At 38.0% G+C, this 16896-nt stretch overlaps 1 protein-coding gene across 5 annotated transcripts in view; it reads right to left on the bottom strand.

Annotated features, from left to right (window-relative positions):
• Positions 1-16896, bottom strand: part of HMG20A (high mobility group 20A) — a 108823-nt gene that overhangs the window by 56233 nt on the left and 35694 nt on the right. For all 5 annotated transcript variants that reach the window (XR_008201237.1, XM_052659785.1, XM_052659783.1 and 2 more), the window contains exon 2: positions 1295-1387. Coding sequence is in view for 4 of the 5 variants with exons in the window: in XM_052659785.1 (XP_052515745.1) it covers positions 1295-1383 (89 nt within the window). In the remaining variant the exon portion in view is untranslated. The remainder of the gene's footprint in view (positions 1-1294; positions 1388-16896) is intronic.

The following is a 16896-nucleotide window of genomic DNA, read 5'->3' as shown; positions in this document are numbered from 1 at the left end:
CTGTCCATCACCATCTCCCAGAGTTCACCCAGACTCACATCCATTGAGTCGGTGATGCCATCCAGCCATCTCATCCTCTGTCGTCCCCTTCTCCTCCCGCCCCTAATCCCTCCCAGCATCAGAGTCTTTTCCAATGAGTCAGTTCTTTGTATGAGGTGGCCAAAGTACTGGAGTTTCAGCTTTAGCATCATTCCTTCCAAAGAAATCCCAGGGCTGATCTCCTTCAGAATGGACTGGTTGGATCTCCTTGCAGTCCAAGGGACTCTCAAGAGCCTTCTCCAACAACACAGTTCAAAAGCATCAATTCTTCGGCGCTCAGCTTTCTTCACAGTCCAACTCTCACATCCATACACGACCACTGGAAAAACCATAGCCTTGACTAGACAGACCTTTGTTGGCAAAGTAATGTTTCTGCTTTTGAATATGCTATCTAGGTCGGTCATAACTTTCTTTCCAAGGCATAAGCATCTTTTAATTTCATGGCTGCAGTCACCAGCTGCAGTGATTTTGGAGCCCCAAAAATAAAGTCTGACACTGGTTCCCCATCTATTTGCCATGAAGTGATGGGACCAGATGCCATGATCTTTGTTTTCTGAATGTTGAGCTTTAAGCCAATATCTGAGGTTATTGATATTTCTCACGGCAATCTTGATTCCAGCTTGTGCTTCTTCCAGCCCAGCATTTCTCATGATGTACTCTGCATAGAAGTTAAATAAGCAGGGTGACAATATACAGCCTTGACGTACTCCTTTTCCTATTTGGAACCAGTCTGTTGTTCCATGTCAAATTCTAACTGTTGCTTCCTCACCTGCATACGAATTTCTCAAGAGGCAGGTCAGGTGGTCTGGTATTCCCATCTCTTTCAGAATTTTCCACAGTTTTGCTAGAGCTCCTATGCATTCTGAATAAAGGAACCATAACTAAAAATTTGATCTTAAAAAAATCTGATGTTTGGGGAAAAAATTATTTTAATATTTGTGGCAGTTCAGACAGAAAATGAATTTGCTTTTTGCAGCTAGCCCTGTGGCAGGTATTTCCTTAATGGTGATCATGTAACCAGGAGTCCTGTTTCCTAGATCCCACATTACTGCCGTTCCAGTTCTCAGGAACCAGCATTGCAAATGATGGCTGAATGCAGATATCAAAGCAGTTTACAATAGCTCCCATTCTCTTGGCAAAGCATAACATACCTTCTATTTTTATGATATAAGACGACCTCTTTAGCACCTTATACATTATCAGAATCTGTTTTGAAGCCTAGGCAAAGGCCCAGTGTCCCAAAGCAGCTGCTTACCCAGTTGAAGCCAGATCATTACTCTCCTTGGAGCCATCTTCATCTGCAAAAAGGGGAGGCAGAGTGGAACTAGTCATCAAGGTTTCCATCTCTCTGGAAGGAAGAGAGAATTAAAAAAAAAAAAAGGCTTAATTATTTCCAGTTCAAGTTGCACATATTTAAGAGCCAGCCCTCCTTAACCTTTATCACATCAGTAGCAGAAGAGAAACTGACCTAAATATTTTCTTGACTTGGACACATCAATTTAAACTTTATGGTTAATGAGTTTTTAACCCTGATCTTACCAACTGACCAGGGTAAAATCATTTTTTAAAAATCAGGACACAGTTTGGAAAATTCCTTTTTGTTCATTCAGAATATCTTCAAAACTATTCTGTATTTGCTGTAAAAATCATTAAGCAGAGTAAACTCAGAAGCACTGCAACCCTGAGCAAGCTATTCAACCTCTTTGAGATAAAATTTCACCATCTTAGACACAGACCAAATTGCTGACTTAACCCACAGGGTTATTGTGAAGGATTAAACTGAAAGTGCTTCATAAATAGAGAAAGGCTAAGATGGTAAGTGCTTTGAGTATTATTATACAAAGAAAGGTATTGTTATTACAACATTATGAGTTCTCAGTCCCAGATGAATCATCCTTAGATTAAATGGTGACAAACTGAGCCTTCCAAAAGGAAATAATGCAAAGGAAGTGGAGGATGGAAGGCATACTGATGTGGTTCAAAATTAAAGAAACCACACTTCCAGGTCAGAAATATGCTCCACATCACCATGATGGCCACCAGTGGAAACAGCATGCACCTGGACACAGGAAATAACTAAGCTTAACTGAAGAAAGCAAATAAATCACAAGAATTTGAGGTTATTGGACTGAAAGTATAAAAGGACAAAGTGACAAATAGAGTAATTTCATTTAGCATATCGCTACAAAGAAAGATTTTTCCCTTTCAAGGCTTAACACCAAGGGCTTCACCCCACAGAGCTAAAAGCAGAAGCCTCCCATCCACTGTGAAAGTGATATTCAAACAAAACATTCAACAGTGACCCCAAACATCAGACACTTAAGTGGAACTGCAAGCCACTCAAGAAAAAAAAAAGTGCCTTAATCAACTGGGAGAACGAGAAGCCGGTTATGAACACGCACTCAGGAGCTCCCTCTCAGGAGCTCCCTCGGCAGTTCTATCCAGGGTGCCGCTGCTAAGGAGCCCTAGTGAGACAGCAGCTGTGAGGGAAGCACAGGGCCCCCGGCAGAGCGAGGTGTGAAGAAAATGCTGATGACGCCGATGCCATATCCTGAAGCTCAGTATAATAATTTACTTCCAAAATGATAACACTGATGATTTATTTCTTACTTATTTTCTTGTTTTCATTTCTTTGTTACTTAGCAGACCAAATTCCATAAATAGCTTAATGTGAAAAAAATGCATCTCTGTATATTCACCACTCATTATAGTGTGGGTAGAGCATGGAAGGCAGAGAGGAACTTCCCACTCAACCACAGAGTAAGGAGTTTGTTCCATGTGCAGGGATCTTGCTAACGCATTCCTTCAAGAGAAGGGGGCTTACAAGGGACTCTAACAAATAGTGCACAGTTCCATTCATTCTAGGATAATCTTGACACAAGTGTGCTTATGTTTTAATTCACATTATGCACAGACTAGATGAGAACCCAGGCTTTAAGGGCTGTTAACATCACCTTATACCAATATTCATTTTACCAAAAGAAAATTAATCAATTAGATGCCATACAGCCTAATTATAAACCACAAACAAACATTCAAATAACCAGGTATATATCCACAAACCTCAAAAGAGCTCATTTAACTGGCTTCTTTCTAAAAGTCTCCTTAGAAGTAAAGGACTTCTCAAGAGCCTTCAAGATTTAGCATTTGAAGCTCTTGACATCCCATCTAAACCTAAGAAGAAGATATATTATCTGGTGGGGGACAAATGAAGTTTCTTTTTTTTTTATGAGGATCATTTTAAAAGTCATTATTGAATTTGTTACACTACTGCTTCTGTTTTATGTTTTGGTTTGGTTTTTTAGTCGAGAGGCATTTGGGATCCTAGCCTGACCAGGGGTCACACCCACATCCCCTGCATTGTCTTAATCACCAGACTGCCAGGGAAGTCCCTGAGGTGTCTTTTCATTCACTATGCCAACGTGATCCTCTTAGAATGTTTCCCAGATATCTTCGGTCATTTTTGAAATATGGGGAGGCAGCTGGACAACACAAGCTTAACAACACATAAACAGACCATATAAACAAAGGAAGTTCAGAGAACACACATTTCTTGTTGTTGTTGCTTTTTTCCTCCCTCTTAAGTGTGTTTTACTCAACCCATATGGTTTCAGATATAGTTTCTCTAGTGTTATTGAATAGTCAGGTCCCTAAGAAATGAGTGAGTAATAAAGTGGGTGGAAGGTTAAGGGGCCAAAATCAACAAAAGAAGGAAATGAGGAAAAAGTCCAGTGAAACTCAAAGGCCTCTAAACTAGTCCAGTAAGTTGGAAAATAAAATGATTCCCAAGAATTGGCTGAGATCCTGTAAGAATCTGCTTTTATATGGTCCATGAGGGGGTGATTCAAACTGAATCACAGTTACCAAGCCACTGATGGCCAAAAGCCCTTCAGTGTAGCATCTGTGCCTGATAACGCCCCAGTACAGGGGTCGTACTGAACTCGGAAATTCTATGCAAAGCACTTAAGCTGTGTAATGAATACTGCTCTGGAAGGGGAAAGAAGAGAAATACGCACAAAGGCAAAGCAATATACAAGTTTGGTTTTCCACTTCATTTTATAGAAACAAGTATATCATGCAGATGTTTTCTTGCAGAAGGGATTCACCCACAGAAGGATTCCACCTGGAGGCTTCAAAAATAGTATTACCTTGGGGCTGACACTTCAACTGTGGCTTTGGAAACGAAAAAATGCCTTCTAGTACTAATACTAATACTCACTGAAAAAAAAAAAAAAGCCTGATGTATAAAACAGAGTGCCAATTGAAGATATTTGAATAGCAATTACAAAAACTATAACACAAATTACATTGAGCCACATGTCTTTGGTCAATATAGGGCCAGAATAAAGGAACTCAGGTAGAGCTTAAGAAGTGTTCTTCAACTAAGCTTTTTCTACTAATAGTAGCCTTTCCCAACAAAAGAATGATCTCACCAATGAGACTACATTATTCTGAATATGCTGAACAATGCTGGAAGGAGAATTTGTACTTGTGTTTTCTGGAGTTGGCTCTTTGCAAGTGCCCTTTCCCTACTTCACATATGTTAATCCCACTTCATCAAGCCCTCTCATGGAGACACATCATACTCCTTTCCTACCACACCAGCCCCAACTGTACACACGTCAGAGTTGAGAGGTGGGATTCTGCCCTCACTTCCCCATACTACAACCCTTATGTAAAAGGTCTAGTTCCTTTAAAAGTCATGTTACTTGGCTATATCAGTTTCTGGTCATTACCTCCTGTCATTTCAGTTCTACAATGTGCATGAGCATGCACGCTCAATTGGGTCTGATTCTTTGCGATGTCATGGACTGTAGCCTGCCAGGCTCCTCTGTCCATGGAATTCTCCAGGCAAGAATACTGGAGTGGGTAGCCATTCCCTTCTCCAGAGGATCTTCCTAACCCAGGCATGGCAGGTGGATTTTTTGCCACTTCGCCACCTGGGAAGCCCCATTCTACTCAACTGACCTTTAACCTCACAAAACTCTATTTGTCGACTCTTAATTTTCCCTACTCTGTGCAGCTTAGATTCTATAGCTTCACTTGAATTTTTTTTTTTTTTGCCAACACTCTCAATTCCTTTGCCATGTTATTCTTCTATACCCTAGATATAGATCAACTCTGAGTTTTACCAAAGAGATCACACCAGGCTATCCTAAAGGAAATCAAACCTGAATATTCATTGGAAGGAATATTCCTTCTGAAGGAAGGAATGCTGAAGCTTTGGCCATCTGATGTGAAGAGCTGACTCACTAGAAAAGACCCTGGAAAGACTGGAAAAGATGCTGGGAAAGACTGAAGGCAAAGGAGAAGGGGGTGGCAGAGGATGAGATGGTTAGATAGTATTATCGACTCAATGGACATGAATTTGAGCAAACTCTGGTAGTAGTGGAGGACAGAGGAGCCTGGCATGCTACAGTCCATGCAGTCACAAAGAGTCAGACACGACTTAGCAACTGAAAAACAGCAACATTCAAGCAACATACATTACATCCTTGTAACTTATTTTATACCTAGTAGTTTGTATCTCTTAGTCCCCTCAGCCTATTTTAGCCCTTCCACTTATTTTAGCCCTTCCCAGCCATTCCTCTCCTCTGCTAATACTAGTTTGTTATCAGTAGCTGTCAGTCTATTTCTGTTTTGTTATACTCATTTATTTAAAAAATTCCTCATATCAGTGAAAACAAACAGTATTTGTCTTTCTCTGTCTTATTTTATTAAGCATAACACCCTCCAGGTCCATCCATATTGTTGCAAATGGCAATTTTTTTTTAAAAAATACTGAGTAATATTCCTTTGTATACATACCATATCTTCTTTATCCATTCACTTTTTGATGAACATTTAGGATGCTTCCATATCCTGGCTATTGTAAACATTGCTGCTATGAATGTTGGGGTGCATATATTTTTTCAAATAGTGTTTTTGTTTTCTTTAAATATGTATGGTAGTTCTATTTTTAGTTTTTGAGAAACCTGTATTACTGTTTTCTATAGTGACTATACCAATTTACCTTCCCACCAACAGTGGTCTAGGGTTCTCTCCTCTCCACATCCTTGTCAACATAATATTTCTTGCCTTTCTGACAAAGGTGAGATGATATCTCATTGTGGTTTTGATTTGCAATACTCTGATGACCAGTGATGTTGAGCATCTTTTCAATGTGCCTGTTGGCCATCTGTACGTCTTCTCTGGAAAAATGCTTATTTAGGTCCTCTGTTCATTTTAAAATTTGTTGTTGTTTTTTTTAATTGAGTTGTATGAGTTCTTTATATATTTTGGACATTAACCCCTTATCGAACATATCATCTCCAGATATCTTCTTCCATTTATTTAGTAGGTTGCCTTCTGTTTTGTTGACGGTTTTCTTTCCTGTGCAAACGCTTTTAAACTCGATTAAACTTGTTGATTTTAAACTTTAAACTTTAAACTTGTTGATTTTTTGTTTCCCACTTTTGTTTCCCTTGCATGACGAGACAGATTCAGAAAAACATCACTAAGACCAATGTCAAAGAGTTCACTGCCTATGTTTTCTTCTAGGAGTTTTACAGTTTCAGGTCTTATATTTAGGTCTTTAATCCATTTGAGTTTATTTTTGTACACATTGTGAAAGAATGTTCTAGTTTCATTCTTTTACATGTAGCTATCCAGTTTACTGAAGAGCCTGTCTTTTCCCCATTATATATTCTTGCCTCCCTTGTCACAGACTAATTGTCCATATGTGTGTGGGTTTATCTGTGGGCTCTCTATTTTGTTCCATTGATCTATGTGTCTGCTTCTGTGCCAGTACCATATTGCTTTGATTACTGAAGTTTTGTAGTATAGTCTGAAGTCAAATAGCATGATCCTCCAGCTTTGTTCTTTTTTCTCAAGACTGCTTTGGCTGTTCAGGATCTTTTATGGTTCAATATAAATTTTAGAATTATTTGTTCTAGTTCTGTTACAAATGTCATCAGTATTTTGATAGGAATTGCATTAAATCTGTAGACTGTTTTGGGTAGTATGGTCATTTTAACAATCCCTGGTGGCTCAGTGGGTAGAGTTTGCCTGCAATACAGGAGTTCCAGGTTCAATCCCTGGGAGGGGGAAGATCCCCTGGAGAAGGAAACGGCAACCCACTCCAGTGTTCTTGCCTGGAGAACCCCAGGGAAGGGGTTTGAACCCTTGTGGGCTGCCGTCTATGGGGTCGCACAGAGTCAGACACAACTGAAGCAACTTAGCAGCAGCAGCAGCAGTTTCCTTTATAAACATTTTACAGTTTTAAGAATATGAGTCTTTCACCTCCTTGATTAAGTTTATTCCTAGATATTTTATTCTTTTTGATGTCATTATGAATAGCAATTCTTTTTGACTTCTCTTTCTGAAGTTTATGACTGTTAGTTGCTCAGTCATGTCTGACTCTTTGCAACCCCATGGGCTGTAGCCTGCCAGGCTCCTCTGTCCATAGAATTCTCCAGGTAAGAATACTGGAATGGGTTGCCATTCATTTAGCCAGAGGATCTTCCTGATCCAGGGATCGAACCTGGATCTCCCACATTGTAGGCAGCTTCTTTACTGTCTGAACCACCAGTGGAGAGAAACACAATAGATTTTGGTATATTAATACTGTATCCTGCACTTAACTGAACTTATTAGTTCTAATGTTTTTTTTTTCTGGTGGGGTTGTTGGGGTTTTCTATATATCGTATCATGTCATCTGACAGTTTTACTTCTTCTTTTACAGTTTGGATGTCTTGTCTTTTTCTTGTCTGATTGCTGTGGCTAGGGCTTCCAATATAAGTTAATTAGAAATGGCCAGAGTGGGCCTCCTTGCCTGTTCCTGATCTTAGAGGAAAAGCTTTCAACATTTCACCACTGAATATGATACTAGCTGTGGGTTTGTCATAAACGGCTTTTATTATGTTGAGGTACGTTCCCTCCATACCCACTTTGTTTAGAGTTCTTATCATGAATTTTAAATGAGATTTTGAGATGATCATGTGATCTTCATCCTTCATTTTGTTACTATGGGGAAACATACTGATTGGTTTGTAAACTGAACCATCTCTGCATTCTTAGAATAAATCTCACATGATCATGATGTATGGTCATTTCTACATACTGTTAAATTCAGTTTGCTAATATTTTGTTGAGGATTTTACCATTCATGTTCATCAGGAATACTGGCCTGTAACTTTCTTTTTTTGCAATATCTGTGTCTGGCTTGGGTATCAGGGCAATGCTGGCCTTGTAGAATGAGTTTGAGAGTATTCCCTCCCTTTAAATTTTCTGGAACAGTTTGAGATGGACAGACATTAACTCTTCTTTAGATGTTTTATAGAATTCCCCTGTGATGCCATCTGGTCTTGGACTTTTATTTGTTGAGTTTTTAATTACTGATTCAATTTCAGTACCAGAAATCAGTCTGTTCAGATTTTCTACTTCTTCCTGATTCAGTCTTTGAATCTAGCTATTTCTTTGAGGTTGTCCAGTTTGTCACTGTATTCATTGTATTGTTCATAGTATTCTCCTATGGCAGTTTGTATTTCTGTAATATCAGTTGTAATTTTTCCTTTTTCAGTTCTAATTTTGCTGATTTGGGGCCCCTCTTTTTCTTCCTTAATGAGTCTGGCTAAAGGTTTATCAATTGTATCTTTTCAAAAAGCCAGATCATAGTTTCACTGATCTTTTCTCTCTTTTTTTCCTGGTATTTTTACTGTGATTTTTCTTATTTCCTTCCTTCTGCTCACTTTGGGCTTTGTTCTTCAGTCTCTAATTCTTCTAGATGGAGAGTTAGGTTGTTCGTTTGAGATTTTTCTTATTTCTTGAGGTAGGCCTTGAATTGCTATAAACATCTCTCTTAGAAATGCTTTTGCTGAGTCCCATAGATTTTGGAAAGTTATATTTCTATTTTTATTTGTCTCAAGGTATTTTTGAATTTCTTCTTTGATTTCTTCATTGACTAATTGTTTTTTTAGTAGCATGTTGTTTAGTCTCCTCCTACACAGAGGATCAGCATCACTAAGACCCATGTTGTTCAAGGTTCAATTGTATATTAAGTTCAATTGCTTTTCTATATACTAGCAATGAATAAGTTGAAACTTGAAATTAAAAACACACTACCATTTATATTAGCATCCTCCCAAATGAAGTACTTATGTATAAATCTTACAAAATATTTTACAAGACCTCTATAAGGAAAACTACAAAACTCAGATGAAAGATATCAAAGAAGGACTAAATAAATGGAAAAATCCATGTTCATGATAGGAAGACTCAAAATGGTAAAGATGTCGGTTCTTCCCAGCTTGAGCTACAGATTAGTCAATCCCAATACAAATCCCAGCAAGTAATTTTGTGAATAAAAATAAAATGATTCTAAAGTTTATATGGAGGGGCAAAAGACTCAGAATAGCCAAGTCAATATTGAAGGAGAACAACAAAGTTGAAGGACTGACAGCACTCAACTTCAAGACTTCCTGTTAAGTTACAATAATCAAGACAGTGTGTACTGGTGAAAGACAAGACAAATTACTGAAACAGAATAGAAATCTTAGATAGAAATAAATGTATATAGTCAACTGATCTTTGACAAAAGAGCAAAGGCAAAACAATGAAATAAAGATAGTATTTTCAATAAATGGTGCTGGAACAGGGACATCCATGTACAAACCTCCCCCCACAAAACAACAACAACAAAACTTGACACAGACCTTATACCTTTCACAAGTATTAACTTTAAATGAATCAAAATGCAAAACTATAAAATGAAAAACCTTTGCTCCGTGAAAGACAATGTCAAAAGAATGAGAAGACAAGCCATAGACTTTAGGAAGTCTATCTATTTGCAGAAGATAACATCTGATAAAGAAATTTATCCAAAATATACAAAAAACTCTTAAAACTCAACAATAAGGAAAGGAGCACCTCAAGTAAAATATAAACAAAAGATCTGAACAGACTCCTCACCAGTGCCTATGTACAGATGGCAAGTAGCATATGAAAAGATATTTAATATCATATGTCAGTAGGGAATTGAAAATGAAAACAAGATACCACTACACATCTATAGAACAGTTAAAATCCAAAACACTATCAAACACCAGATACTGGTCAGGATATGGAACAACAGGAGCTCTAATTTATTGCTGGTGGAAATGAATGCAAAATGGTACAGCCACTTTGGAAAATCATTTGGTAGTTTCTTACAAAACTACTCATACTCTTACTGGCAAATGTGTTCCTTGGTATTGACCTAAAGGAGTTAAAAAACTTATTCCATACAAAAATTGCATGTGGGTGTTTATAGCAGCTTTATTCATAATGTCAAAATTTGGACACCACCAAGATATCCTTCAGTAGGTGGGTTTATCAACTGTGGTACACGTAGATAATGGAATATTATTCAGTGCCAAAAAGAAATGTTACTACTAAGCCAAGAAAGGATATGGAGAAAACTTAAATGCATAATACAAAGTTAAAGAAGTCAATATGAAAAGGCTACATAGTGTATAATTCCAATCACACTACATTCTGGATAAGGTAAAACTAGGAAGACAGTAAAAAGGATAAGTGGTTGGGAGGGGTTGGAGGGAGGCAGGAGTGAAAAAGCAGAACACAGAGGATTTTTAGGGCTGTGAAACTATTCTACATGTTAGAATGATAGATGTGTGTCATACATTTGTCAAATCCCATAGAAGGTACAACATCATGAGTGAACTAAACTATGAGTAAACCTAAACTATGGAGTTGGGTAATGATTATGTGTCAATGCAGGCTGTTATTAACTGTAACTGACTGTAACTGGCTGTTACTGAATGTAACACAGGTACCACTCTCGTAGGGGATATTGAGAGTGGGGAAAGTTGTACACATATGGGGACATGGAGTATATGGGAACTCTGTACTTTCTGCTTAATTTTGCTGTGAACCTAAAACTGCTCTAAAAGAGAACGTTCATTTATTTAAAAATTAATTTAATTATACAGTTTATTGTAAGATAGCCTTGAGGCTGAGGAATAAATACAACTGATTTTTATATGCACACAGTTAGTTTATCTGGGGCAAGTGAAAGAATGAAGGCTTACTACAAAACCATCTGCCAGCTGTGAACATTTAGCTAAGAACACTCAGCAGGCTGTGGGCATTAATCAATATGTTTTACAGAGGGAATAAGAACACTGGCTAATCCCACCAGGCAGTTAACTGGGGTTCAGTTAAGTGAAATTCAGTTAAGAACTCGCTCACTGTAGGTTTTGATGTGGGAGATGAGGGGGCAAAAGATAAGGTCAGGTAATTTGGGAGTAATTAAATACTTACTTTTGGGGGGTGGGTAGGTTGGGGGATATAATTAGAGTTTGAGGCTCAGGGTTGTTAAATAACTAATAAGTACATACAGGCGTGTGTTTGGCTGGGTATTGGATGGAGTGGGAAGAAAATGTGGCTCTCTAGTCCTAGAATCTTGAGTCCAGGCTCTTATAACTATGACTATCATTAATTTCTTTAAAAAGGTAGTAGGCTACTCTAGGAACTAAATAATAGAGAAACCATTCACTCAACAAGTATTCATTCATTGAACAAGTTTTTTTTTTTTTTTTTTTAATCTAACATTCTAGGCACTTTATATGTGCTGGGGATACAGCAGTAGGCAAAACAGGCAAAAATTCCCACCCTTACAGAGCTTAGTATAGTGGAACACAGACAAAAAACAAGATAAAGTAAAATGAAAAATGTTACATAGTGATAAGTACAAAGTAAAAAAAAGACAGCAAAGAAAGAGGCCAGGAAGAGTTCAAGGAAGAGAACTCTGGAATTTTAAATAGAGGCCAGGAAAAGTCTTCACTGAGGTAACCTCAGGGGAAAGACCTAAAGAAGAGGAAGGAGAGAGCTATGTATGTGAGAGGACACAATGGTCCAGGCAGGAGGAACACAAGCAAAGGTGTACCCGTGGGATGACTGAAGGAGGCAGCAAATCTGGCTGGACTGAACTGCGGGCAAAAACTGTAGATGAGGCTGACTGCTATAGGGGATCAGACCGTATACAGCTTTGTAACTCATAGTAAAGACAGGCATTTACTCTGAGATGGTGAAGACACTAAAAAGTTCTGAGTAGATAAGGGATGGAATTAACCATTTTTATAAGATTACCATGGCTGCAGTTTTGAGAACAGAATGAAAGTTGAAGAGGATCAAGGACAGAAGTAAGGTGATCACTTAGGAATCTATTGCAATAATCCATCTAAAAAATGGTGGATTGGATCACAGTGATGATAGTGGAGGTGATGAGAAGTGGTCAGATTCTTGATATATATTGAAGATAGAGCAGATTTCTCAGTTCAGAATAAGAAATAGAATCTATCTACTGTGCCCTGCATTTATTTCAGCTGTAGTTTTATAACCTACTTAGTGATAAAGGGTGGCTTTTCCCATGGCTCAGTCATAAAGATCTGCCTGCCATGTAGGAGATACAGGAGATCCCGGGGTCAGGAAGATCCCCTGGAGGAGGAATTGGCAACCCACTCCAGTATTCTTGCCTGGAGAATCCCATGGACAGGGCAGCCTGGCGGGCTACAGTTCATGGGGTCACGAAGAATCAGACATGACTGAGCACGCACACATACTAACAATATACTAATTTGGTGGGGGCCATAAAGGAAATAATCCAGACTCCTTTTAAGGTAAGTGCTTACAGAATTCATATTTCAACAGCAAACGTTTGTTGAGCATCTTTACTGTGTAACTAAGATTGTGCCTGGTGTCAAATGGTGTGTAAGCTATGCTTTACAGAATTTTCCAGTCTGTTGTTCTCTTTGGTCTAGAGACAGTGTTCTCAGACAACATGATAAGTGGAAAGAAGAGGCCAGGGTTAGAAACAAACATAAATTTTCTACTGTTGTTGATGATTTTTTGAAGCAAAAGTTTTGTAGACTTTTGAGTTAGATATTTTCTAAAAAATATAAGCACTAGATCAACAAAAGAAACTGAGCATGGTTTAGATTTCTTTCTAGACAGTCTTTCTAGACAGTATGATCCCTGTACATGTATTTTTTTTTCCCCTCAATGAAATCTTGCTGGAGATGTATTACCATTAGGACACAAAATATGGTGTCAAAAGAAAACAACCTGAAACATTTAGACATAGTGTTTGTATCACAGGTTAAAGCACATTGATAATATGGAGACAATAAAAAAACATTTTCCTCTGCCAAAGCAAATTTGTTATTTTACAAGGAGGGTGTTGACTTTCGAGGTCATAGTCCACGTATTTGGCTTCTTTTTCCTGGTGGCTAATGGTCCCAAGTTGCCCTTCCTATACAGTGTATTAAAGCACTGCTTTTATTATTAGTAAACAAAGAGATAACTGCCCAAGTAAGAAACTTCTGGACCAGTGCTGGAACTAAGAGTTAAAGTAACCCAGTAAAACTTGGCACTACTTCCTTAGTGTACTTTCCCAAACAATATCCTGGGACAGTGGGGTACTATGGCAAGTACAAGGTGTATATGAGGTAAAGGAGGGGTGAGAGGGACATAGATAGAGGAGGGCAATGACAGGACAGTCTTCCATCTAGGAAGCCATATGATGTATATATTTTCACTCACTTCTTGGTGATACCCTCATGGAGGGTGTATCAGATTAGAGGAATTTTATGTTTATCAAGAGGGAAATGAGTTTTAAAAAAGCTGAAAAGCAATGCTTTTCACAGTTTATTACATCTCACTGTGTTATGTGCCAAAGACACAGAGGTAAATAAGATCAATAAGAAATTCTTATTCTTTCACAGTTTGTAATCTAGTGAGGTATAGAAGGGCAAATGGTAAGAAAAAAAATGCAAAGGCTGTAGTAGCTGATGTGTGTACAGTTATTTATTTATTTAAATATATGACAAAACAGGGGAGAAATATAGATGAATTGAATAGATGGGGTGACCAGCTAAGACAACCACTAATAATCGTAATGAACTCACCAAAAATTGAGATCTGAAGGAAACAGAAACTACTAATTGAGTAAAACCTGAGAAGGAACACTCAGGGGTACTTTCATGTTTGGAATCCAGACTCATATTAAGGAGACAGACAGTATTCCTTTCTAGCTCTAAAACAAAATTATTCCAGCCTGCCATCTGAGGAAAGCTATATATGAGAAAGCAGAAGCAACAAAAGTCTTCAGTACCTACTGACCCAAACAAAAACTCAGCAGTTAACAGTTCTAGGGCAAGGGTTCTTATGGGTCCAAAGAACATTGCTTCTTTATTTTGTTATGTTTTCCACTGCTTCTTCAGCTCTAATTTGCAGCTGTGAAACAACACTGCAGAGAAGAGATGGAAAGAATGCTCCTTTCTGTTACAATCAATAATTCAAAACCTTTTACTCTTTTAAAGCTGATGAATACTAAAAGTAAAAGATGAAAGGAAAGTCAGAGATCACTTATAAAAACTATAGTATAATAAGAGGAAATAGATCCCATCAAAGTGTTCATTTGAACCAACTTCATTTTAATCGGTTTAATCCAATACAAATTAAATTCTCTTTCTAGGAAGAATTCCTAAAAGGAAAAACAGAAGCTTTAGGTAGTAGGGAAGTTCTCTTCAGTCAAAAAGTGAAGACAAAAATAACAAAAAAAACCCAGGAGCTGCCATAAGTCAAAGCAGTTAATGGTTTTCACCACTTTGAACAATAAAATAAAATTCAGTTTTCCTCACAAAACAAATAGGCACAGTTGCAGTTTAACAGGACAAATTAACTGAAAGAAGAATAAAACTCAGATTTTGCTATATTTTCCTTTTAAAATTCACAGTTTTCCTTAGAAAACAAAAAGGCATAATTGCAGTTTAACAGAACAGTTTAAATGAAAGAGCGAAAACTTAAAACTCTGAAATATTGTGCTACGTTTTGCTTCTGAATCCTAAAGCTGACAATGCTCAAGACTTCAGAAAGTAAATCAAATAGTCACAGAATTCAAACGACACATTTAAAGCTCTAGAAGAGCAGTTTCCCAGGAACATTTTTCCTTTAAATACTCTACCCAATATGAAAAGGTTTCTGCCCTTCATACACTGAGCCTCCAGGCTCTCAGGCTACCAATCAAGTGCTTAGATGTTATCTTTCCCATTTACAAGCTACTGACTTTGTTACCCTTGTTTCCAGGTGAAACAAAAACAAGTTTAAAAAACAAAAACAAAAACCTATTAGCAGTGGTGTAACTCTGAGGGGTAACAAGACTAATCAAATCACCTCCAGATTCTTAGTGTCTGAGTGAGTGTGTATTTACTAAAATCTGACAAAATTTTTATTTCCACAGTTGCCTATTGCTTTTCAAGGCTCGCTTAGTCCAGTAAGGCAGGATTGTGTCCAGGGAATAAGAATTTGTTTTGCTCTTCTTTCTACGTTAACCAGAGATCAAATTGCCAACATCCGTTGGACCATCGAAAAAGCAAGAGAGTTCCACAAAAACATCTATTTCTGTTTTACTGACTATGCCAAAGCCTTTGACTGTGTGGATCACAATAAACTGGAAAATTCTGAAAGAGATGGGAATACCAGACCACCTGACCTGCCTCTTGAGAAATCTTTATGTAGGTCAGGAAGCAACAGTTAGAACTGGACATGGAACAACAGACTGGTTCCAAATAGAAAAAGGAGTACGTCAAGGCTGTATATTGTCACCCTCTTATTTAACTTCTATGCAGAGATCATCATGAGAAATGCTGGGCTGGAGGAAGCACAAGCTAGAATCAAGATTGTCAGGAGAAATATCAATAACCTCAGATATGCAGATATGGCAGAAAGTGAAGAACTACAGAGCCTCTTGATGAAAGTGAAAGAGGAGAGTGAAAAAGTTGGCTTAAAGCTCAACATACAGAAAATGAAGATCATGGCATCTGGTCCCATCACTTCATGGCAAATAGATGGGGAAACAATGGAAACAGTGGCTGACTTTATTTTTCTGGGCTCCAAAATCACTGCAGATGGTGACTGCAGCCATGAAATTAAAAGACGCTTACTCCTTGGAAGGAAAGTTATGACCAACCTAGAAAGCATATTCAAAAGCAGAGACATTACTTTGCCAACAAAGGTCCGTTTAGTCAAGGCTATGGTTTTTCCAGTAGTCATGTATGGATGTGAGAGTTGGACTATAAAGAAAGCAGAGTGCAGAAGGATTGATGCTTTTGAAGTGTGGTGTTGGAGAAGACTCTGAAGAGTCCCTTGGACTGCAAGGAGATCCAACCAGTCCATTCTAAAGGAGATCAGTCCTGAACGTTCATTGGAAGGACTGATGTTGAAGCTGAAACTCTAATACTTTGGCCACCTAATGTGAAGAACTAATTCATTTGAAAAGACCTTGATGCTGGGAAAGATTGAAGGAGGGAGGTGAAGGGGACGACAGAGGATGAGATGGTTGGATGGCATCACTGACTCAATGGACATGAGTTTGAGTAAACTCCAGGAGTTGGTGAGGGACAGGGAGGCCTGGCGTGCTGCAGTCCATGGGGTCGCAAAGAGTTGGACATGACTGAGCGACTGAACTGAACTTCATTCACCCATCTGTGTTAGCAAATACTTCTGCAGAGAACAGAAATCCACTACAGGACCAAGTAGAGGCATTTCTGCTTGCAGTACTCTCATATGTAAAATGGTGCTAATAATACCTTTCCTATTTAACTCAAAAATATATTGTGTGGATCAAATATTATGTTATCTGCAAATAATAAAATTTAAAAGCTATTTTGGCTAATTATGACATATGCTAATTATGAAATATTTATGAGAAAGTGTATTACACAGGTTATAGTGATGTCAAAAGAACAGATACATAAGAAAAGAGACTGGAAGGAAACATACTCAGTGCTCAAAGTAATAATATTAGGATGGTGAAATTAT

Source organism: Budorcas taxicolor, chromosome 21, assembly GCF_023091745.1.
Source record: "Budorcas taxicolor isolate Tak-1 chromosome 21, Takin1.1, whole genome shotgun sequence".
NCBI classification, from domain to species: Eukaryota; Metazoa; Chordata; class Mammalia; order Artiodactyla; family Bovidae; genus Budorcas; species Budorcas taxicolor.
The sequence above is the reverse complement of the archived record's forward strand: the minus strand, read 5'-3'. Positions and strand labels throughout refer to the sequence as shown.